The sequence below is a fragment of the Artibeus jamaicensis genome, unplaced genomic scaffold (genome assembly GCF_021234435.1).
Source record: "Artibeus jamaicensis isolate MK-2021 breed Jamaican fruit bat unplaced genomic scaffold, CSHL_Jam_final contig_482, whole genome shotgun sequence".
Classification (NCBI taxonomy): domain Eukaryota; kingdom Metazoa; phylum Chordata; class Mammalia; order Chiroptera; family Phyllostomidae; genus Artibeus; species Artibeus jamaicensis.
Window position 1 is genome coordinate 921,783 of NW_026521857.1, and position 24,636 is coordinate 946,418.

The 24,636-nt window shown below is 40.6% G+C and overlaps 1 protein-coding gene, 1 non-coding gene and 1 pseudogene across 2 annotated transcripts in view; all 3 read right to left on the reverse strand.

The window, feature by feature from the left end:
• NEDD9 (neural precursor cell expressed, developmentally down-regulated 9) overlaps window positions 1-24,636 on the reverse strand; it is a 180,393-nt gene that overhangs the window by 95,530 nt on the left and 60,227 nt on the right. Inside the window, exon 2 of the mRNA XM_037152909.2 lies at window positions 20,094-20,278. Within this exon, the coding sequence (XP_037008804.2) occupies window positions 20,094-20,105 (12 nt within the window). The 5' untranslated portion in view covers window positions 20,106-20,278. The remainder of the gene's footprint in view (window positions 1-20,093; window positions 20,279-24,636) is intronic.
• On the reverse strand, window positions 4,961-12,693 carry LOC119054864 (survival of motor neuron protein-like; annotated as a pseudogene).
• LOC119054879 (U5 spliceosomal RNA) lies at window positions 10,224-10,340 on the reverse strand. The gene has a single exon (XR_005083590.2). It is a non-coding gene; the product is annotated as a U5 spliceosomal RNA (small nuclear RNA).

The window sequence follows — 24,636 nt, forward strand, 5'->3', positions numbered from 1 at the left end:
GAGGCAACCAACTGATGTTCTCTCACATCAGTATTTTTTTCTCTCTCTAAAAATCAATAAATATATCCTCAGGTGAGGATTAAAAATCAATAATAAAAGAATGTATATCTGTGAGTGATTCTTCAACATGGCATTGCTCCCTGGAAAATCACTCTGTCTGTGTGGACAATCTGACCTCCATGGGTGTGATTCCAATGTGAGAGAAAACTGCTGTGGCCGATGGAGATGCTGAAGTGCTCTGTCCACTTGTGTTGGATCTGTTCTGTCTTCATTAGCATCTTCCCAAGGTGAGCCAAAGAAATGAGGCCAATCACGTTAATGATGATGTTTTCCAAGCAAAATCCCAATGTCCTTTGAGACCAAATTTTTTAATTCTTTCTACTTCAAGCCTGAGAAGCAAAGTAGGTTACAGTTTCAGTTACTGTTTGTTAGGAGTTTTTGGAATATATCCTGGTTTACATATAACCTGGTCTTTGAGTTTTATGGGAGTAATAATGAGGTATTTATTAAAAAGGGAAATGATACAAGGTTAATAGTTTGGTCCTTATCTAGCTTGCCCACTCCTGAGGGAGGGTCTGTGCCATGTGCTCCGAAGGGCAGTGAAGGCCCTGGCCCTCAGAGCCTTCCCCCACCAGGAAGAGATACCCCACTGACCAGCTCAGTGATCAACCCCTCAGTACGAGTGTGTCTATGGCTGGTGCCACACTCTGGGCACTTCTGCTAGGGAAGGTTATTGACATTGTAGACTGTCCTCCCTTTCTCAGTTAGTCTTAGGCTTATTCCTGCTTTCTAGGAATGTTAATGTCTATTATTTCCCACTTTCCAATAATCACTTATTTGATCAATTCATTTGTCCAGCCTTCCCTGGGCCTGCTGGGCACAAATTACTGTGCTTCATAATGGAAAGGCCAACCTGAACAAGACCCACTGCAAGAGGGCACAGTCCGCTGCGAAGGCCACCATGTGCACAGGCAGTGAGCACAGCATGATGTGAGAGGTGCTGTGGGAGAAGCACGGACACAGCATCAAAGACACGAAGCAGGGCCACTATGACAAATTAGTGGTTTATTTGTCTGAATGTTCATCACCATGAGCTAAAGGCTAAGATATTCTTCAAAAACACTCATACTGCTCAGTATTTGGACTCTGTCATTTCTTTGCTGGTGACACGTGTGGACGAATGTGGAGGGCGCGTTTCTGGGAGGTACGGCTTTGCTAAAGTAGTGCCCACTCTGAAAAAAATGAGAACTGAAAATATAAGTCATACACTTCAACCTATCCAGACAGGAATTTAGTAATTTTACATTATTTCTATTTTAAAATATTTTAATCTATAAACATCATTTTAAGACATGTTTTCAGATACTGATGAATAAATCCTCAGTAAATTGGTGGGTGTGTCATAAGTTAAAAATGTCAACACACTAGATTTGGGAGTGGGAGACACTTCTCAGCCACTAAAATTACGCATGTAGAAACAGAGATGGATTGAGAAATACAGTCAAAATCCCACCAGTACCAGTTGAAATGGAAATCACCCGGGTAGAAAATTACTCTTGCCCTGACCAACATGGATCAGTTTGTTGGGTGTTGTCTTGCAAAGCAAAAGGTCCCTGGTTCAATTCCAAGTCAGGGTTTAGGTTCATTCCCCTGTTGGGGTTGTACCAGAGGCAACTGATTGATGTTTCTCTCTAGCATCAACATATCTCTCCTTCTCTTTCCCCCACCCTTCCCCCTTCTCTAAAAAGATAAATACAGCCCTGGCTGGTGTGGCTCAGTGGATGAGCACCAGACTGAGAAGCAGAGGGTCACTGGTTTGATTCCCAGTCAGGGCACATGCCTGGGTTGCAGGCCAGGTTCCCGGTGTGGGGTGCACAAGAAGCAATCACACACTGAAGTTTCTCTCCCTCTCTTTCTCCATCCCTTCCCCTCTGCCTAAAAATAAATAAATAAATAAAGTCTTAAGAAAAAGATAAATACATAATTTCTTTTTAAAAAAGAAAATTACCTTGGTTAAGGGAAATGCTCACAAAATAGACTTTTAACATGTAATTCAATTGTTTTTATTTATGTACTGCTTAACTGGCATTTGTGCTATACCAGCCTGCATTCTTAGGGTGGGGGGAGGTCCTCCCTCCTTATCTAAAATGCAAGTTTCTTGAAGGCAAGGGTTTATCGAACTCATAGGAACTGTGTGTTCAATGAGTGCTATTATTTCTGCTACTGATGATTATAGCCTACTCTGAACCCAAATCAGTGCTTAAAATCCTTCCAACTCAAATCTTACCAGGACTTTTTAAAGTTCAATTTTCATTTCTTTCTGGGAGCATTGGCACCAACATTATGGTGCTTTTGCTTCGGGGTTCCCAAGTATTGAGAATGGAAGAGGAGGAGGATACAAGTTCTCTTTTTACTTAGAAGAGCCTGAGAGTAACATTTGCCAAGCTTCCAAAGGGGAATGGGACAAACTGTGGCTATTATTATATGTGTATGTGATGGAAAGCATGAATCCAAAGGAATTTGGAATGGAGTAATAAAGAAGAATATTTTAATTAAATCTAGTAAAGGAATATCTAATCATAGAATCTGGAAAAAGCTTGATGCTATAAATGAAAATAGGGTCACAGCAGGGTCTTCAGTACAACCAAGCATGTACATCAGCACAGTATAAAAAGTTACAGAAGCATCCAGGCGTGAATCTGAAAGTTAATAATTTTCATTTGCAATATGATGGACACAGGGGAAAAACATGGAAACTATCACCTTGAAGAGGTGTCTATGGGAATGATCACCTGCCAATCTGCTCACCGTCTCTTACCCCTTGTACTTGGGACGGAAGCTCCTGGAAGATGAGGCCTTCTGCTTCTACTTATGTCACTCTGTACTTGATAGGTAATGAGGCTCCAATGACAGTTTTGGGTAAAGGTAAACACAGCCCACAGTTGCTACTTTGGAAAGTGGGAGGTTGAAGACTGAATACTTTATCGGATGAAAGGTCAACATTCATGTCTGAGAAGAAAGAGGTGGTGTTTGGGGTTGGGGAGGCGATGGAGGAAACATTCCAAAGTGTGCTGCAAGTCAGGCTTAGGAATGTGTTTCAATTAGCAAAGGGAGTGAGCTGGGAGTTCTGTCTTCTGATGCACATGGGCAGGGGTGGAAAGGAGATGAAGAAGAACAAGTGAGGAAAAGGTTCAGGGAGGGACGTGAACAATTCCATAGGGATGAAGTGTTTTGTGCTAAGCCCTGAAATACCCAACAAGTGTATGACAATTTTTAAAATTAAACTTTTGCTCACAGCAATATTGAAACACTTCAGTTTGGTACAAAAAAATCTGTTATCAGGGCATCTTTCTTCCAGAATGAGTGTGGCTTGAGGGGCAATTCTACAGCTAAACTACATAAAGTCTGCCCGCTCTAGGGCAAAAAGTCCTTTCTCTGATGACTTCCCCCCCTCAAGATAATGACAGCTAACTGTGCTGAGTACTCTCCATTTACCTTCCCACCCATTCAAATTCATTCTTCCCCTTTTTTGTGTGCTCAGTGAAGTTGATCTTGAGATTAGAAGCTGGAAGCAGAGAAAGGTCAGGGTATTTCTTCCCTACTTCCTCCCTACTTCTTTGCCTCATCCAGGGCAGTTTCTGTGTTTCTCCACAGACTTAGCTTTCACTGGGTTCTTGTAACACAACTTTTTCCCCTTCCAGCTTAGGCTAGCAGTAGCTTCTCATCGTTACTACAACAACATCCCTGGTTTATTCCTTTAGCTCTGCCCATACTTCTGTCTCTCCACCTTGACCATCTGAAGTGAATTTTGTCTTTTGCCAAAACTGATATCACTGATATTGTGCCAGGCTCTATTCTCAGTCCTCTGTGTGCATAGACCTATATAATCCTCTCAACACTCTATTGATGAGGCTGAGGCACAAGAAGGTTCAGACACTTGCTCAAGGTAACACAGTAAATGGCTGAGTCAAGGTTTGAACCTAGGCAGTTAGTTCTAATTCTGACCACTTCACCACTGACCCATCCTACCTCTCTTCTAGCTTTCATCACTTCCTGGAGCACAGCTAAGCATGAGAAAGTGGATGCAAAGAGTTCTAATACTAGTTCATATACTAAAGCTTACTGGTTTATATACTGACACTTATTGTAGGAAAATCTCTCAGGTCATAATTAACACTTATGTTTTATTCTAATAAATTTCAGATTTCCTATCTGAGTGGTTCTCAACCCTGGCTGCACAACAGAATCACCTGGGGTGTTTTAAACTATCCCAGTGCCCAGGTCATGCCCAGAATAATGAAATTAGAACACTGGAAATGGGACACAGCAATGGATAATTTTTAAACTCCCAGGGGATTTTAGCATGCAGTCAAAAATGGAGAAAAATTGTGCTAGCACATAGTAGTTTTTACTAGAAGGCAAAGATTATAGGTGGACAGGCCTGGTGCTATAAATAAAGAGTAACAGCTGACAGCTACACAAAGGGAGGACAAAGAGAAGCTATGGAGAATTTTTGCTAGAACAAGCTTCTGCCAAAGCCTTGAAAAAAGGTCATGATCTGGGTTCCCTTAATGCCTGGACAAATTGCTCCTGTGTCTGAGGACAGCTTGCTCTTTTCTATTTTTACACTATAATCATTGTCCTAGGTCACTTTATAAAAATTTGTCATTTATTTTTAAAAGCATTAATTAAAAAGCTTAAAATACTAAGAAAGTTACAACATACAAATGTGCTCAATAGTGATATTGACAGATTGACTTTTCTGTACTATACGTGACCTTGAGTTTCTTTTAACCACTTGCATTTCCATGTTCAGTTATTCAAACTGATTATTCCCTAGAAACACCTGGCAGATTATTAAGCATGAGTCACATGCACCAAGGAAAAATGCAAATGATTGCCGATCAGCCAAGTGTTCATGAAGAAAAGGATGAAAACTGTTCACATTGACCAGGCCATATCAAAATACCCTTCTCCTTGGGAGAGAGTGGCACCTATCAAATAATATTGTAGGAATTGCTCCTTAATTAAAATGTGAGCACTTTCCCTTTTTTTTAAATTTGCTTAAAACTCATATGCTAACAAGTGTGAAGGCCACTCATGTACCAAGAGGCTAACATACTTTCCAAAGCGTCACGATCATTGAGAAAACCCGGGCATATGGGAGGTGGTGGTTCAGGAGGAAATGGAGGCAGCCAGCATGATAGGAAGGGTGGTACTAGTGGTGGGGTGGTGGTGGTGGTGGTGAGCCATTGAATTTTAGACTTGGTTTCCCGGTCCCTGTCCTGATCTTGGCGGGGGGTGGGGGGGGGCGTGGCGGTGGAGGGAGAAAAGAGTTCTACAGAGAAGCTTTCAACTTGATGTTATTTGGTTTATTTCCAGGATACCTGGAAAAATTCTCATTTCCTTCTGTTGAAATTTGATTTTCATTTTCATTTCGAAGGGCATTCTGTTCTATACAATTAGCTATTTTAGACTTTGGGGAAAGTAGATCAGACAGATTTTGCTCCTGTTTCCATAGCCAGTATAAACCACAACAGTTTTCTCTCTTAAAATCGGTTGAAGCTGTCTTCTGAGCAAATGGCAAAACATTTGTCACCAACTTTCCACTGCTTCAAAGGAGTTGTGGTATTCTCTTTCTGGTTTTTATGCTCTCTAGCAGGTGTTCTTTTAGGTTTATCATAAGCTTCAGAAACATCACCATTCTTTAGAGCATGCTTAAACAAAGCCACAGCTTTACTATAAGTTTTATCAGTGCTGTATCATCCCAAACATCAAAACTGTCACTCTGTCCTGTACCACGTGGAACAGCACTGAGTCCTCCTGCTTTAAGACTGCTTAGGCAGTGCTTAGGCCACCACTGCCTCCTTTTCCCATTGTCGTGGTGAGGCTAATGCTGAGTGTGCAAAGTGGGCTGCCTGCCTCACTGAGTCACTTTAAAAGGTAGATTTATTGTTAACATACTTTGTTACTCAAGGAAAGAAATATACACATTTTGGAAAGATTCTCACTCCCAAAGATGGCAACATTAAGGTTATTCCTAAATAGGTAAACTTTAGATGTCTGTAAGATTCACTTAAAATAAGCTACTTCTTATTTATCTATAATAGGTCAAATAAAAGAAATTGTTGTATGAAGCAAATGTTTATCAAACGCTCCCACCTGCTGACCTTTAGCAGAAGCTAAGTTCACCTGCTCTTGATTCTTGGTCATAGCTGATGTTTAACAATTTTTTAGCCATAACATGGGTGATCAGACAAACAGGGTGGTGTCAGCAGCTGCTTTTCCAGGAAATGGTTCCAGCACAAGGAAAGCACAAGCTTCAGTATCTAAATGCCAGACACAGCTTCCTGTGGTCATGATGGGTCATTTCCTTTGGACTTGGGGCTGAAATAGTCCAACAGTCTTTTCTGGACAGAAAACCAAACAACTTTGATTTTTTTCTTATGTTCTTGTGGCTGGTTTTGTTTATATGCGTGCCTGCAAAGAGCTGATGTTGGGATGCGATAATAGTGTGTGGGCTGATGAGTGGCTGGCACTGGTCCACTGCAACATAGCCATACTTCCTACCCTCACTGTCAGCTCAGGAGTTGGGGTGTTGACCAAGGGGAAATTCAACAACAGCCATTCCAAGTATAAGCCAAGAGCCCCTCAATGCTTACCTGCCTCAGTCCTGCATCTTACTCCCACTAACTCCTCCCCTTCCTTCTCTCAATGGGTTCTAGTGCTCTTTTTCATTCGCTCACCTTGAAAAGAAAGATTTCAGCCCAGGTACACAGGGGGATCTTCAGGGTGTGGATTCCAGGGAAGGTCCTACACAACAGCCTTGCAGACTCAGCTCCTGTGGAGTTTTTCATCATTGGCACTATTGACATTTGGAACCATATTAGTCTTTAATGTGGGGCTGTTCTGTGCATTGTAGGATGTTTAGCAGCATCCTTGACCTCTACCCACTGAATGCCAGGAGCAGGCAGACCCTACCCAAAGCTGTGAATGTCTCCAGACATAGCCAATGTCTCCTGAGGGCAAAATCACCCCTATTTAAGAACCACTCTACTAAGGAAAAGACAGTGGAGACCTTTACCGTCAATCTCTGTCAGACACTGGGATTAAGAAGTAAACTAAAGTCTCAGCGACTTTCGCTCCAGCGCTCAGCTGTGAGATGTGTGGACTGTTGTCTCTATGTGTATGTAGTGTTGTTGTGAGGATGAGGTAATAGGTCTATTCGGTATGGAACCCTTGGCTTGACTGGGAGATTTCCTGCAGTCAGAGTTGTCCCAAGGTGAAATCAGTGGCCTCGGGAGTGGCTGCTCTCCCCTTTTGGGGCAGGCTGGATATCTTTTTTTTTTAAATTATTTTATTTGTTTCTCTTTAGAGGGGAAGGGAAGGAGAGAGAAAGAGAAATATCAATGTATGGTTGCCTCTCGTGTGTCCCCTGCTGGGAACTGGCCTACAACCCAGGCATGTGCCCTGACTGGGAATCGAACCGCGATCCTTTTGTTCGCAGGCCTGTTCTCAATCCACTGAGCTACACCAGCCAGGGCTGGATAACTTTTACTTGCCCCTCCAAAACCATCTTTACCCTTTTCTGCCCTGCTTTGTGCCCAGAGTCTCATCTGTAGGGACTCTGCTGATGGGTTCCCTTGCCTTCTGTTGTCTAGTTGGAGAGAGGTTGGAAGTGAAGTCCTGGGTTCATTTATTCCCCAGGTCCCCTCATCTTGCAAGGTTGCTATAAGCTTACTATGCCCCTTGACATAGGTCTGAGCTTCTGTTGGGTGGCCATTCTTCAGAGTTCTCTGTCACCCTGGGCCCAGGTGTGACAGGAAGGCCTCTCTGGTACTAGCCTGGTTGTTGCATTACCCTGTGGTCTCACTGTGCTCTGCCCTCACTCATAGCTGGTCCTGGCTTCGATCCCTCTGTGTTCTTATTAAATTAGGATAATTGGAATATGCCATGTATTTTTGCTGGGACCTTGTCTAACACACAAAGTCATGGGGATTTTGTATTGAGAATCACGGATTTTCAAGGTCTCTTCTGACCCCAGGTTCTATGATGCTATGGGAGGCACAGGTGAGCAATCAAGTAGTTGCTCCAACACTAACCTGAGCAAAGCAAACTTCTCATTTGTCTGAGAGATAATGCATATTTATTCATAACCTGCTGTATCTGAATCATTGCTATGGAGGAAAGGGCATGTTTAGAATGCCAGGCACTTGTACTGGGGACAGTATGGGTTATTAACCCAAGAACCAACCCTTTAATTCTTTCTCTCTCACAGAATCCTGAATCTTTCCATTCTCAGAATGGCCATGCCCTTCAGGGTCTCTGTTCCTCAAACCCAGAGTGTGAATGTTGATTTATAACATTCTCCCTGCCAGGATTAGTTTAGGCATGGGTTGTGCCACATTCTGGTTCATTTGAAAGCAAGTTCTGCAGGGGAGCTACTGGTGAAGTTTCCTCACCCTTGAAAAGATATACAATGAAAGTCTGTCCCCTTTATCCCAACCTCTGGACACTGTGAGAGAATATAACATCTGGAACTGCCATCTTGCCTTTATGGAAATAGCAGAATCCAAAGATGAAGTCCTTGATGACATCTTTGAGCCAATGAATTAACCAAACTCACAACTACTCTTCTTCCAGAGTTATACTATGTGACATGATAAACATTCTCATTGTTTAAGCTACTTTTAATTGAGATTTCTGTTACCTGGCCTGTAGCCTGAAGCACCTTAACACACCATTCTGGGTACTTATTTCACTTAATCTAGTAATAAATTTTAGAGATGAAAAATGGCACCTTAACATCTCAGCTGCTTTTGCTCTTTTGAGCAAAAAACACTTGAAACACTTTTTAAATTTGGCTTCCCTGTTCCTATACTCTCCAGATTGGTCCTCTGCCCCATTGGCTATTCTTTCTCTTTCTTTTCTTGGATCCTCCTCTTCCTGCAACTCTTCTCATTATTAGAAACAGTCACTGCATGGGTGACCTCATGCAGTCCCAAAAACCTTATGCCAATACCGATGATTCCAAACCTAAAACTATAAAACATCTAGAAGAAAACGTAGGAGAAAATGTTTTGACCTTGGGTTAGGCAATGATTTCTTAGATACCACTCCAAAAGCAAAGTCCATAAAAGAACAAATTAATAAGTAGAACTTATCAAAGTTAAAAATGTCTGCTTTTTTAAAGACACTGTTAATAGAATAAAGAGAAGCCAGAGACCAGAAGAAAATATTTACAATACATGTGTATATATGACAAAATAATTGCATCCAGGATAAATTTTTAAAAATCTCAAAACTCAATAATAAGGAAAAAAACTAATTTACAAAATGGAAAAAATATATGAACAGATATACTTTACAAGGCATACAAATGACAAATAAGCACATGGAAAGATGCTCAACATCATTAATCATTAGGGGAATGCAAAGTAAAACCATGATAAAATACCACAATACACCTATTAGAATGGCTAGAATTAAAAGAAAAAATCTGATTATGCCAAGTGTTGGCCAGGATGTGGAGAAACTGGAACTCTCATATGTTGCTGATGGGAATGTAAAGTGGTACAACCACTTTGGAACCTGTTTGTTAGCTTCTCAGAAAGTTAGACATACACCTAAACCATGACCTAGGCATCTATTCCTAAGTGTTTACCCAAGAGAAAAGGAAGCGCATGTCCATAGAAAGACTTTTACATAAAATTTCATGGAGCTTTATTACTAATTGTCCTAAACTGGAATTAAGCCAAGTATTTATCAACAGAAAAATGGATAAATACACGTAGTCCATCTATTCAATGAATTCTACTCATCAAAAATGAAAAGAAATTAACTATTGATATATGCCACAGCACAGATGAAAACCAAAATAATTATACTGACTAAAAGAAGCCACAAAACACAAATATGAACTGTGATCCATTTCAGTAAATCTCCAGAAATGACAAACTGATATGTAATGACAGAAATCAGATCGATGGTTTCCTGGGGATGGAAATGGAGTAGGAAGTGGCAGAAGATGAGATTGTCAAGGTCATGAGGAAACTTTTCGGGGTGATGATTGTGTTCATTATCTTGATTATGGTGATGGTTTTATAGGTGTATACATATGGCAACATTATAAAGAGATACATTTTAAATACATGTAGTTTATATATGTCAATTATACCCCAAGAAAGCTATTTAAAAAACCCAAGTAGTTAACTCCTTTTTTTAAGCTCTGAAACTGCAAGCCTTCAAAAAATTGGATAATAACTCAGAACTGTTCCTCTCCATGGAAATATTTAGTAAAAGGTGAAAGATTTATACCATCTGAAGAGAAACCAGAATATCCAAGTAGTTAACTTCCGTGGACATGGGTTTATATGTGTATAACAGGCTGGCATGAGGAAGTAAGAGTATATGAACCTTTCTCCGTAGACATACAGGGAAAACAGACAAACACACACGTACCTAGTCAAAAATCTTGTAGAGACTAGGGTTAATGCTCTCAAGTTTTTATGCCGTATTTTTCATTGCCATTACCTTTGCTTTCTGTGTACTGTTTTACATATTCCTGAAGTTCTATAGTAGGGCCTTCTGACTTTCACCACAACAGGTTTTATGTGAAATCTAAGGCTTCAAGTGAACAAGATTCCAGACAGAGTTGTGATGTAGAAAGTAAAGAAGAAACAGAGGTAAGATGCTAACCTATTACCCAGCAAGTGAGAGGTGTCACTTAACCTTTCAGCTCTGGAAGCTGAATTTTGTAATGAGCTGTCACTGTATTTATCACCTAACAATTACTGCAACTGGATAAAGTGTGAAAAACCTGGAAAACATTAGCCTGTCAACTACACTGGTATCTTTGATAAACTTGTCTATGGCAGGGTCCCAGATACAATTGAAAATCAGCACATGGCCTGTTAAAATGGTTTAGTATCTTTCCATCCCTCTGTTCTGCAGACTGCTTCTGGCTTACAATATGGCAATTGTTTTGTCAGGTCAGTAAAGGCAGTCATGTTATTAGAACATCTTGATCTTGATTTTCTATATGGTTCAAAATTACATGTGGCTGGTTCAGCTGTAGTTCAGAAAGAGCACAGAGTAAAGGCAGACCTCTTGCTAGGCAACATTACTGCCTGCCCAGGTGTATGTACCCCATAAGGCGGTGTTTAAGTTGAAGAATATACCATGGTCTAAGGTCTGTTAGTTTCACAAAAGTGATTTTGTTGGCATGTTTAAGGTGGAACCAGCTCACAGCATCAATTTAATGACAGTAGTTTAAAATAATAATACAACGGGCAAGTAGACAAGAAAGCTTTGAGGCAGCTCTGTCAATAGGCTTACTATATGAGGAGCCAAATTATCACAAGGTTGCTTGTTGTCTACAGAATAAGTACAAAGGCTTTTACTTGATATTAGAATATTACTGTCAATGGCTTGAGGCACACTTACCCACAAAAGGAACAGTCTTGCCAAGTGCTTTAGTTCCCCATATGCTTTGGTGAACACTGCCAAGATGGTCTTTCCTAAATCTTCAAGGTTCATAGGCTCTGCCATCTAGAGAGTCTCTAAGACCCTCTGATTCTTTTTATTACTTCCTTGGCTAACCAACTCCTTCTGTTCACATAGCTTTTATCCAGACAGGCATGACATAGCCACTTGGTTTTCTGTTCACTGACTTACAACCACATGTAAATCTTCCTTATTATTTTACCCCCAGATCAATGGGACTGCAGTTTGAGATGCTCCTCCAGACTTCTATTTTATATATTGATGAATGACTTCCTGGCTCACTTCTGCAACTGGCTAATTATATCCATTTTTGTTTTACTAGTTTGCATACATTTTATATTAAATTTTCCTACTTTAATTCTGAAAGCTAACTTACTTCCAGGCTTTGGAGATATCTACCTGGACTGCCTCCATCCCTTCTGTCCTCCATTCTGACCATTGATTTGAGCCCAAGCTTGGCAGTAAACTAACCTGTGATTCAGTAAACTCATTAGTTTAACTGGCTGCAATATCACTGTCAATAAACTGGGCACAATATTCGCTCGACTTATAAGGATAAAATTTCTTTTAAAGAGGGGAAACAGTGGACACAGAATGAAGAGAATGAGCTAGAAAGATTAAAAATGAAGGCACATATAATTAAACTCTTTGCCATTTTAATGTCTGACCTGTAAATGTATGAAATGCAATTATATTTTGGGAAAAGACAGCTAAATAAAGTAATGTAATCTGGCACAGCTGTAAATCCAATTTCTATGATCATTGTTATTTGACTTTATGTGATAAGAAATGGTTAGATTAAATCAACACCTTAATTTTCCAGTGGCAGATCTAATTTTTATTTCTTATTCCCTCCCTAGCTGTTATGGTGGGGGAAGGGAGACTGCAGGATGTTAAATAGTTTACCTAAAGAGACTTAAAACTAGGAGAACTACTAGGCAGCCTTTAATTACTCAATGTCAGATCTCCAGATTAAAATTTTAGAGTTCAGGAAAAAAATCCAGATATATAACCTTTGTAATGATAAAGTTGGACTTAAGAGAAATAGGATGTAACTAAGTGTTCAGTAGACATTGTTGTAGATGGTCAGAGGTGAGGCAAAGTTTTACCCAGATCCGCACACCGGGTGTTGGCCACTAGTGGAGCCTGGCTCTTCAGACGGCTTTCAGAGCCCACAGAGAAGATCATCCTCGTCGGCACCCATTTTCTTATCTTTATCAGGTATTGTTTTGGAGCTCTGTTTCTTCTCACATTTGATCTCAACTATGAAGAGCACAAGCTTTCAAGATGTATTTTCTATGAGGCAATGTAATGGCTGCACATCAGGCTGAGATCACTCACAATTGTTCTCCCTATAAAATTCTGTCTCCACCTTTTCGTGCATCTTCAGAGAATCAAGCACAAAATGCAACCTTAATAGGTAACTTCTGTCCTCTGAACAAAGTATTACAGAGTATTCTGTTTCTATTTTTCTTGACTTTCCGCAAAGTAATTTTATATCCCTTAGGATCCAAAAGGCATTTCCTGTAATTAGGGTTTGCTACTGGCACTTGCTTTTTGCAATATTCATCTGTCCAGCTCTCAGACTGAGAGGACAGCACTGGAACTGTGTGTTTCTGAGCAGGATGGCCACAGTCTTCCCCATCTTGGAACCCTGATTGGAAAGATCTAGAAACAATGCTCCAACTGTATCTTGAGATTTCTGGAATCGATAGAAATGGACAAGAAGACTCTTGGCTAGCATTGAACTGAATTGTCACTGATTAGCTGTATGTAACTTATGTTTTCTGGGTCTTGGTTGCTTCAATTAAAAAAATTTAAAGGGGATTGAAAGTAAGGGGCACCTAAGGTTTCTCTGAGGTAAACCCTATTAGCATCTTTGCACTTTTCTACATTTCTCAGCCTTCTTTTGGCCAATAGAATGTTCATGGAAGTGATTGACTCCACTTTTCCTGGCCTACTCCATACAATGTCCCATATCCCCTCTCTTCTTATCTACACTGCTAGGAGTGAAGCCTGAGATGGTGGGGCCACATGATGGAAGAAAACTAGATCCCTGAGGATAGCTGTACATTGACTATCACGGGGGTAAGAAATAAACTGTGCTATACTAAGCCCCTGAGATAATAGGGTTTACTTGTTATTGCAGCTTACTTCAGTTGTACACTAACTCATGTGTTCTTTCAGCTCTAAAATTCTGTGTTTTGAAGGAATGGCAGAGAATAGTGAAGAGGTGAAAAGAAAACTGGACACAGGAAGGACACATGAGATGTAAACCTACTGTTAAATTGGATTTCTTACTCAGAGATGCTTCTCTAAATGAGCCAGTGTAAAGAGCAAAGGGACTCTGGATAGTACTTCAAGGAGAGAGGTACATGGTTTTTTTGTAGTATAACAGTGACTCTGTGCATATTATAAGGCCCTGGTCAAAATTGGAGAAATATTTTTTAAAAAATAGAATAAAGCCCCCATCTCCCTCACTGCTGTGTGGCTCAGTTGGTTGGACATCCTGCAAACCTAAATGTTGCTGGTTCAACATGTCTGGGTTGCAGGTTCAGTCCCCCTTCAGGAGGGGGGCATATGTGAGAAGCAGCCAATCAATGTCTCTCTCATGTCGAAGTTTTCCTCCCTCTCTTTCTCCCTCCCTTAGCCCTCTCTAATAATATTTTAAAATCTTAAAAAATAGAATACAGGAAATTGTGGAACTATGATGAGATGAGTCTCCTTTATCAATGCGAAAACCCAGAATGGGTCTAAAGCAAAAATCTCAGATTTCTGCACTTGTGATGTTTATATGGAGATGGTGAGTACAGAGCCTCCCTAGGCTTCTTGGTGATTGTAATATAACATTTTTGTTGTGATTCTTGAAGAAATCTTATTTTGTCACACGGAAAAGTGATTAGGTTGGCTAGATATTGATCATTTGGGGAAAATAGACTGTTATTTTCATGTTCTTAATTTGATCCTTTTTCCAGATGGATTCACACAGATAACATTTTCACCTTGACATATTTTTACTGAATGAAAGTACCATTTTCAAGAAATCCCCAAAGCTTCATATTTTAGAATAAATGAGGCCTCTCCATGGAAGAAGGAAGCCACAGAAGACACTGGGAAACCACATGGCCCATGTTAAATCAGGGAAGACGTCTGGTACTGATGTGAAAGCCCATCTATGCTCAGGGCTCACTTTCTGTGTTCCAGCTCCTGTTTACTTTCTCGACCTTGGTCAGTGTCTTTCTGACAGCATAATTTCTGCAATGCAGCTGGGCGTTGGAACCCATAATCAAAAGCAGAAAGCCTTCAGCAGTCCTATCTAGGGAGCTCAATTTTACTTGGTTTAACTGAGAAAGTTAAATCTCCATCCAGACAGGTCTCTGTGCAGGCCCAATGAGTCTCACACCTGCAGGACATCTCATCTTTGCGTGTGCTTTCCATTTACCAGACAAGCTCAGGGGATCCATTCCCCTCAAAAAATTCCTGTCTGCCCTAAATTACCTTGTAGTTATAACTAACACCTCAATAAAATTACATCTTAAAAAGGAGAATTAGTTTGATTCTTTACCTGCCATAATCCATGTACATTTTAGTTTTTGGAATACAGAGTATTTACGAAAGGGAGAGAGGTCTTTGTTCTGTGACTGATATATCCACATCAACAGAACAAATGACAAGGCAGGGGAGTGGGAGTGACCCCTGGCATCTTCTGAGCACTGCACTGACATTTTTACTGAGATACATTCACAGCCTTGAGCTGGGGCCCTAAGATTTTCTGGGGATCAGAAACCCTCGTAGAGCTTGCTGAAACTGTGTATTCTTGGGTTTCACCCTAGGTCCTTTGAATTAGTTCACTGTGAGGCAGGTCAAGAAATCTATATTTTAATAATCTTTACAGGTAATTCTGGTCACATGAGAATTTGAGAAATATTCTTCAAGTCAGGAGATCAAGCCTCTATTTCTGGGTTGTAATTGATTATCACCAATTAACCATTTGCTAGAATAAACGGAAGGGAACCAATTCTTGGATGACTTTTTATGTGTGTCCAGCATTATACCAGACACTCTAAGTATGTATTTTTTATTTAAATCTTGCTATAGTCCAGCAAAGTTGGTATTATTATCCTCACTTCTTAGAGGAGAAAATGTAGGTTCAGAGAGAATAAGAAATGTTAATACATAGCAGGGCAGAGATTTGAACCCATATCTTTTTTTGATTCCAAAGAGCATACTTTTTCCAGTAATCCATACTCACTGACCATCTTGCTGGGCATTTTCTATGTGTCCAGCATGGACCAAATTTTTAAGGGTTTATAATAGGTCACCCTTTGATCTACTGAGGGGCATTATGAGAAATTTCTGAGGAAGATAATGGTAAGTCCTTCCATTTGCTTGGGGAACTCTTGTTATGGACACTACAGTGCACTGACCAGAGGCCCTGCTGTGTCTCAATCATTCTGTCAGCTCCTGAAAACTCGGTGGCTGGCAGCTCTCAACTGGATCCTCATCTGAGAAGGTCCTCAGCTGAAGAGAGCCTCTTACTGCACATCAGTCTCCTCCCTGGGACAGCCCACATCCTATGTCTGGTTTGGGCAGGGGTATAAGAGTTCAGCCCCTTTGCTTCAACTCTAGACAACGCTGATGAACCACCCCAGCATCACAGGGCCCATGTAGCCAGTCAGGGCCTGTATTATAACTGTGCTATGGCCCACCTTTCCCTCTGCCTAATTCTGTGTTCTTTACTGCCTATGGATGTTTCCAAGAGCACTCCCCACAAATCTCCTGCATCCTAATCTCCATCCCTCCAGAGTTCACTTCTGGGAACTTAACCTGTGATGTTGTCAAATTTTTCTTGTGAATAAATTATGCTTATGTTTAGGCAGTGCTATGGGCTGAATTATGTCCCCATGTACCCCTCCCCCTCCAGCCATTCATATGTTGAAATCTTAACTCCTAGTATCTCAGAATGTGACTGTACTTAGAAATAAGGTCTTTAAAGAGGTGATTATGGTTAAGTAAGATTATTAGTGTATACCTTAACCCAGTATGACTGGTGTTCTTAACAGGAGAGTAGGACACAGGCACACTCAAAGCAAAGGCCATGTGAGGACACAGTGAGAAGGAGGCCATCGGCAAGCCAAAGAGCAAGGCCTCAGAAGAAACTGAACTTGCTGACACCTTGGTCTTGAAAATCCAGCCCTAAAGCTGTGAGAAAGTTCATTTCTGTTGTTTAAATCACCTACTCTGTGGCACTTTGTTAGGGCAGGCTGATCAACCTCCTAAACGTATTACAGGTTAGAGTTACTTCTTCATTTCAGTCCCTATTCTTTCATCTTTACTCTCACAGGACAATCCAAAAATATAAACAGGTTAAATTGCCATTTAGGTGTGAGAAATTAAGGTAATAATTCTCAGTAGATAGAGTCATCATACTCCATTAAATATGTCAGAAAAATCATATATTTTAAAAGGTGAAAAAAGAATATATGAATTACTCCACATTACTGCATCTTCTTTTTAGGACATTTATCATAGACCTATGGCAAGTGCGAATACATAGTCTGACAGCTATTTTGGACAAGAGGTGAACTTGTATTTAATGGGAGAAAACGACATAATTTCCAAGTTCTGTCAGTTAATACTTTCTAACCCTCTGTGAGGCAGTAGTTCGGTCTAGCTTTTTTAATTTAGATTAACCACAACAGACTGTGTTCAACTGCCAGCTTCCTGCCTTAGTATAAAAGGAGAGAGTAAGGAATGCCAAAAAAAGGAAAAAAGTTTTACAGTTTCAAAGATTTTTCTTTCAGTTTTTCCATTTTTCTGAGCCAGCTCCTTTATCATCCCCAGTGGTGCACTGGGAATTGTTAAACTACCGGCTTTATAAAAAAATGAAACAAGACCAAATTGCCCTGATGTGTAATCTTTGCAAATTTCTGTGGTGTGAATACCCCCATTATGGCCATTTTCACACTACCTGGGTGAACTCCCTGAGAAGCAGGAGCACAGTTGGTCTGGGGAACTGGAACTAGCTGCCTCGGCACCACTGATTCATGCAGAAAGGCAGAAGCAGGCTGCAGGGGGCCAGCCTCCCTGCAGCCCTCAGGTGGCTCTCCAGGTGTGAGCACAGGCTCTCAGCAGTATTTGCACAATGACCTCAGAACTGGCTATTATTTGCTGAGGTTATTTTTATTTTTTTATTTTTTGGTGAGGAGCTCACTTTTAAGAGTGTTTATAAGGTTAGCACGGGTTTCTTCAAAAGATTTTGCTAGCCATGCCCTCATGGTATGTTCACTGTTGCTGCTGGAACCAAAACATCTCAGCATCAGGGAGCTCAGGGGAGCAACCAAGTCTACCCTGAGCCAGATTCTTGCAGCCCCATTCTCCCCCCAGGCCTTTGCTCACACTCTATTTCTCCCATCTTCCTCCTTTAGTCATTTCCTTTATTGCACACACTACTTTTTCTGTGCTGTAGAACTCTGGGCTTCACTGAGTCCTCTTTTGAGAGCTTATACTCAATGAATGTGCCAAAGCACAACTCTAAGCAATGTGCCCATTCAGCCCTACTTTATAGATGAAGGAACTGAGACACAGAGATGTTAAATAACCTGTTCAAGGTCACACTACTCATTAGTGTCCTGGCTGGAGTTCAAATCAGGTGTGGCTTCAGGTCCATATTTTTACTAGCATACTGCCCCCAAAGGAGGAGCAGGAATGTATTCGTGGAAAGCATTGATGACAAGAAATACATGCTCTTTTTTATTAGGTGAAACTAATAATCTCCAAATATTTACATTGTACTTAGTATAGCATGAAGTTACAAGTGTGTGTGCATTCAAATAAAGTTTAATGATGAAAAAACCCCAGAAGTGATGAAATTAATAATCTCAAATAACACTTGGAGACTCTGAACATAGATAATTATAAAGCAAATGAAAGATTTTAGGTGGTAGAATTGTCTGTTTTTCAGGGCTAGAATACCAAAAGTTGAGAACCAACATGTATTTCTAAAAATAACAGTGTTTATGTTCATTGTAGGGACTCATGTGGAATGAAATACTGGCTTGCTTAATAGAATACTACTCTTCTTTCTCTCCCCATCCCCTTCCCTACTCTGCTCTGCTTTTGTCTCTGTTTGATAAAAGTGGTTGAGTAGGTAGTTAAAAATTAAAATAGATGACTTTCATTTTACTCTTCACTAAGAAATTAATATTCATGCTAAAAAATCACAATAAGTGTAATTTGTTCCAGTTCAGATTTGTGACTTATTTGGTTGAATCCTCTGAAGTGTCTGCTTCTGTGCCAGATTTTGTCATGGAATTCTAGGACTAAGAGGAATTTTTAAGAGGTCATCATTTTACTTTAAAACGTCATGGTAATACGGCAATGTACTTGGTTTTTAAAGATTTTCACAGAAATTCCTTGGATACTTATCAAATTATTTGAAGGAAAAACTTGTCATTTTATTTAACTTACAGCCGTCCCCTCCAAGTGAAACCAGGCCGACTTTGGAATGATGAGACCGTCCCTTACTTCCTTTCTGGTGTTGGTAGTTAGTTCTCCATAGGACACAGACGACTAATTAGTGATCTGACACAACAAGGAATTAACTGTTTTTCTTCTGAGCACATGTTACTTTATGTGCCTTTTCTCTCCATTCTCAAGATAATCCCCCATCACCATTTCATAAATTTGGAAACAGATTCAAAAGGGCCAAGTGAAGGACTCTCAGTTACTTTACTGGTGAGTGAGGACAGAAATCCAGGTCTGCCTGACCCTGGGCCACTATGCTGTGCCACGCTGCCTGCCTCCCTTAGAAGTCAATTAATAGGCGCAATTACACATCACATCTACTTAATTTTCACAAAAGCGTCGGAGAGTCTTAGTTACACAGGAGGACTGACCATGTTTAAGCCTTACCACTGCCTGAGACAAGATGGGTTTTTTTTTGAAATGGTTGAATGGAAGGGGGATGGTTTGAAGGTAACTGGCTGACAGGGACTGGAGGCATCAGAGAACTGGCTGATCCGTCGCTGAGGGGATCAGCCTCTGAACAGTTCAGTGGGTACAAGTCCAGACTGGCTTGGCCACTAGTTACACTAAGAAGAATGTTCCAGCTGTTTACCAAAAGACTGCTTCCCTAGAGATTTTTGAATGGAAGAGGATTTCTTGTGGGCATAGTGTATCCATATAAAAAAATTCACCTGTCCTAATTCATGTGCTTTAGTTGGTTGGATGTCATCCCACAAAACGAAAGGTCACTGGTTGGATTCCTGGTCAGGGCACATGCCTGTGTTGCAAATTTGGTCCCTGGTTTGGGCACATGTGAGAGGCAACAAATTGATGTTTCTCTCCCTCTCTTTTTCCCTCCGTTCCCCTCTCTCTAAAACTAAATAAGTAAAATCTTTTAAAAAAGATTCACTTAACAGAGCAAAAACTTGTGGCCTAAAATCAACCTTTTGATTTCAAATATTAGTTGCAAACCTGGATGAGAATGGAATGCCATTAGTATTATTGTTTTGATGGAACTAATATGAATTGAATCGGACAAAAGGCAATCACAGCAGAAGTATGTTTTTTTCATTACTACTCACCCTTGCCCACATTTTCCCAGATGATTTTCTTTTTTAGGCCAAGGAATGTTGGAGCTCTGGATCTTGAAAAGGACAAGTCCAGTGTTTTAGTCTGCTGACCAGTTTCTTCCTTTTCATAACTCCAAAGGACTACACGATGTCCTCATGCCTGCATATGACAATACAAAATTCACAGCTTCCTGAACCTGGAAAAAAAAGTTAAAATCATGAAAAGGGGTAAACTCTAGGGAAGGCTGAGACACTTTTCATCACTTAAGGATTCCATCATAGCAGTTGGAGATGGCAAATCCATATTCTCATGAAAAGAACCCATCATTCATTCATTCGTTCATTCATCTAAGCAATCAAAGAAAGAAGTTATGGAGCTTCTACTCTGCATTAGCTGGAACTTTAAGGACACATAAAATATGGGCCCTTTCTCAAGGAACCCACAGTTTAGTAGGGAGAACCAACAAATGCAATGCTATAAAATGTCACAGGCACTCTGGTGGAATATGAAGTGGGTCTGGTGAAGGCACAAATGAGGGAGAAGATAAACTTTGGGAGGAGTCTAAAATAATGTTTGCCAGGTCTTTGTTATTTGGGCAGATCGGGAAAAGTGAGTGACCCTCCGATGTCTATAACCCACAACTTCCATCCTGTCTGTAACCCACGACTTCCATCCTGTCATTGATTTAACTTTTTTCACTCGTCCACCCTGCTGCTCCATTATTTCCCTTTAAACTAATCAAATTACTACTTGTACCATTCTGAAGCCTCCCAACATGTCTGATTCTACCCCTCAGCAGCAGCTTGTGGAGGTCACTGGAGCTCTGTGCTTTTCTCACTTCCTGGAAATGTTTTGGCAATGTGGCTTTTGCACAGCTTAGAGGCAAAGGCCAGATTTTGATTTTTTTTTTTTGAAGAATAGAATTGATGGGGCTTTTGGTTGATCAGTATGGGCTAGTTTTTCACTTCCCTTTCATCATCTCACAGCCGTAAAGTTCAGTTTTGGGATGGTATGTGTGTGTGCCTCTGTGTATGTCTATATGAACCTTTGTTGAAATACATATTCTTAGAAAAACCCTGACACTTAACCCATATGGGGCACATGGAAGTCTTTTGGAGGATCAGGAAGCTGGACATTTGTAAAAGGAAAACATTTTTCCTATCAAGAATGAAAATCCCATCTAAATAATGTTTTAAAATGTGGAAGAGAAAAATAAGGCTTGCATCTGGCACAGAGTAGAAGCTCAGCAAACTGGGTGATGACTATACAGCTACCCTGATGGGGAAAGAAGTCTTCCTAGAACTGCTCTCCAAACAGAGGATCATTGAGAAACTGAGAGTTGGTCTCCTTTCACTTCTACTAGAACAGGAACAGCCTCCTGTAATTTCAGTTTGATAAACACTGTATTTATAACTGTAGTTAAGAGGGGGGGAAAGAATTTTCTTCTGAGGCACTTGTAGTGCTAGGCAAGAGGACATGGGCCTGTGACTCATTTGCTCTGCCTGAATTCCCCCGTGGTCACCCAAGAATATTGGCCCCAGACACTGAACAGAATCAGCAGGGACAGTTACTATGTTTTTGACATTCTGTCCACTTTTCCCTAGGAATTCACACCTTGAGCTATTTTAACTGTACAAGATGTCTGAATGTAAAGATAGCCACTAAGAGTGGATTTGTCTGTGAGGATCCCTTGTCCTGTACTACAGGACAAGGAATAATTATATATATACAGTCTCTCTCTCTCTATATATACATATATATAGAAAGAGAGATTTCATTAAATCTTTATAGTAAAATATAACACACTTGCAGAAAACTGCATAAAACAATTGTAGAGCTTGATAAATTGTTATAAATGTAAACTGCCACCCGGGTCAAGCCCCTGAATACTGCCAGGACTACAGGAGGTTTCTGGGTGCCCTTCCTAATACAAATGCTTTCTTTTCTGTGTATGCAGTACTGCCCACGCCCCATGCAGGGAACCTTGTGTTGTGCCTTCTGTTTTTGAGCTTCTATCTCTCCCCCAATTATGTCCCTTTCCAAGGGGACAGAAGTCTTACAGCCAAGAGGCCATGACAATCTGGGACCCATGCCTCCTTGTCCATGACAATCTTGGACCCATGGGCCAAGTACAGGGACATTTGGATTCCTCATCCAAATGAGTTTGCACCCACTTCCAGGTCCCCTGGGCCTCTTCCTTGGGTTTTCTTTCCTGAGGGATAACTTAGGGGAAGATGTTTGAAGTAGGCTGTGGATGAAGGTTAGACTTCAGGACTAGGAAATGTGCATACATGAACACAAAGGCCCTTGATGGGATAGAGTGGAGGGCAGGAGGCGAAGGTGAATGGCCCAGCAGTCTGGGGGCCATTTCTTCTTGTGTCACATGTTCCAGTGAGAAGCTCTAAGCAGTCCAAGAATTCTGAGGTCCAATCTGGCCTTCTAGTTTACCATGAAGATATATTTGTCAAGGTAGAAGGGTAGAATATCTTTTATTTAACAGGCGGTATGTTAAATTTACAACTTCAAATATTTAGGCCTATGATATGAATTTCTCCACTTAAGTCCCACAACTGTTAAGGGTGAGTTTGCCTAAAGGTAACTGTCCTGTTATGAAAGTCCTCTTTGTGCCTTTATTTACATTTGACCTACTTAATTCTACATTCCTGTACACTACAATCAATTTACAGTTTTTAAACTCTGAATAAACAGATCATATAGTATACATTCTTTTAACTTAGCTTCTTCTACTCAGAATTATGTTTATGAAATTCAGCTATGTGGTTGCCTATAGCTTTAGCCTATAATTATCACTGTTGTATAGTACTGTATTATATGAATATTCGTTCATTTTAATGCTGATGAACAATTGAGTTATCTCCACTATTAGGCCATATGACTAATTCTGCTAAGTAGATCTTTTATCTATTTTTGTTGTGCATATAATAGGATCAGAGTGGCTGGATGATAGAAAAGCACATTTGCAACTTTAATGGAAAATCCCAAACTGTTTCCAAAGTGGTTGTACTAATTTATATTCTCACCAGAAGGATATGAGAGTCCCCATTGCTCTTGAAAAAAAAATTTTTCCATAGTTTTATTCAGTCTGTGGTAGGAACATTTTAAATATACTTCTAAATTTTTTCTTTTTTAAAATTCTTGTCACTTGCATTTTAAGATACCAAAGTGATTCTACTAACTTGGAGTTCTAAATTGTCTGTTAATAGCATCAGTAGAGGCATATATAATATAATAACAACAATAATATAATCATACCCACACCTTTATTTTAAATTTGGTAGCTAAGGAAAAATTTGTAGCCTTGAAAGATTCACAGTAATAAAATCCAAATAAACAGGGTTGGTCCTTACAGCATTTGAAAAAAACTCATAGATTAGCAGACTGCCCTAGAGGGTAAACTGACATACCAAATATGAATTTGACATTGACTTCCTTTCATAAGGATACGAATGTCCTCAGAGCTTGCTCTGAAAGTTGGGGCAGCACTGGGTACAATTTGCTGAATTACCCAGCTGGGATGTGTCAGGACCACCTTAGAGTAGCAAGATCAGCTAGGAGAGCCCATCAGTTTGCAACTCATTTAAATGCCACATCTGGTAACATCTGTTTTTCCAGGAGGCAGCAATAACCATGTGCTCTGGTCAACAGAAAACAGAGGACATGCCCCAGCCTCTTCAGCAGAAATAGTCATAGCGTCCTCACCTCACACTTCCTTCTTCACCCACCTGGGCCCCTGAGCTTTCTTCCTCTTGTTATATCCTCAACCTCCTTACCACTTTCTCCTTTTAGTGCACTCTCCTGGGCAAAGCTCAGCTCTAAATGAACTCAATTGTTTACTTTCTCTACTTCAATTGCCCAGCTGTTGAGCATTGTTGGAAAAACCAAACACCCTGCAGATGGTGCCACTATAAACTTATGGTCACCAATGCTATCTGGGCCCTTACTACTGTTAGGCAGCCCTTGTCTGTTCCCCTGCTCAGCTCACCCTCCCATACTCCCAATTTTCTATTATAGCAATAGGTCCTCTTCTGTAATGATGCACTGGGTGCCTAATCTAGACACAACTGGCTGTTGTCCGTTATGCACAGGGCTATTTCAGACTTCCTCTGCTCTCCTCAAGCCTCTGGTTTTATTGCCTGACCCTTTAATGAGCCCCAATCCCAAACTCCACTGTCAGCTCAATAGGCGATTTCTCCCCCTGCTTCATGAAGAAAGCTGGCACCATCTGAAAGGCATGCTCTTGGGTTCCCTCCTCTAAATCTGCAGATTTACTTTGCACCCAAACTCATCCCATTCTCTTCCCTGCTTTCTTTTGACAGTAAAGGAAGTGTCTCCTCTAGGGCTCAGTCTAATACCTCTACCTGGTTACAGTGCCTTTTCAGGGATGTCTCTCTACATACCCTGTCTCCTGACTTTTTCCCAGCACTAGTCAAATAGACTCATATCTTTCCCTTAAGAACCTGGTTTAAGGGGCTTCCTTGGCTTGATCAAGACCTTCTTCCCAATAGGGCAGGAAGCAGTGCTTTGGGTTGAATT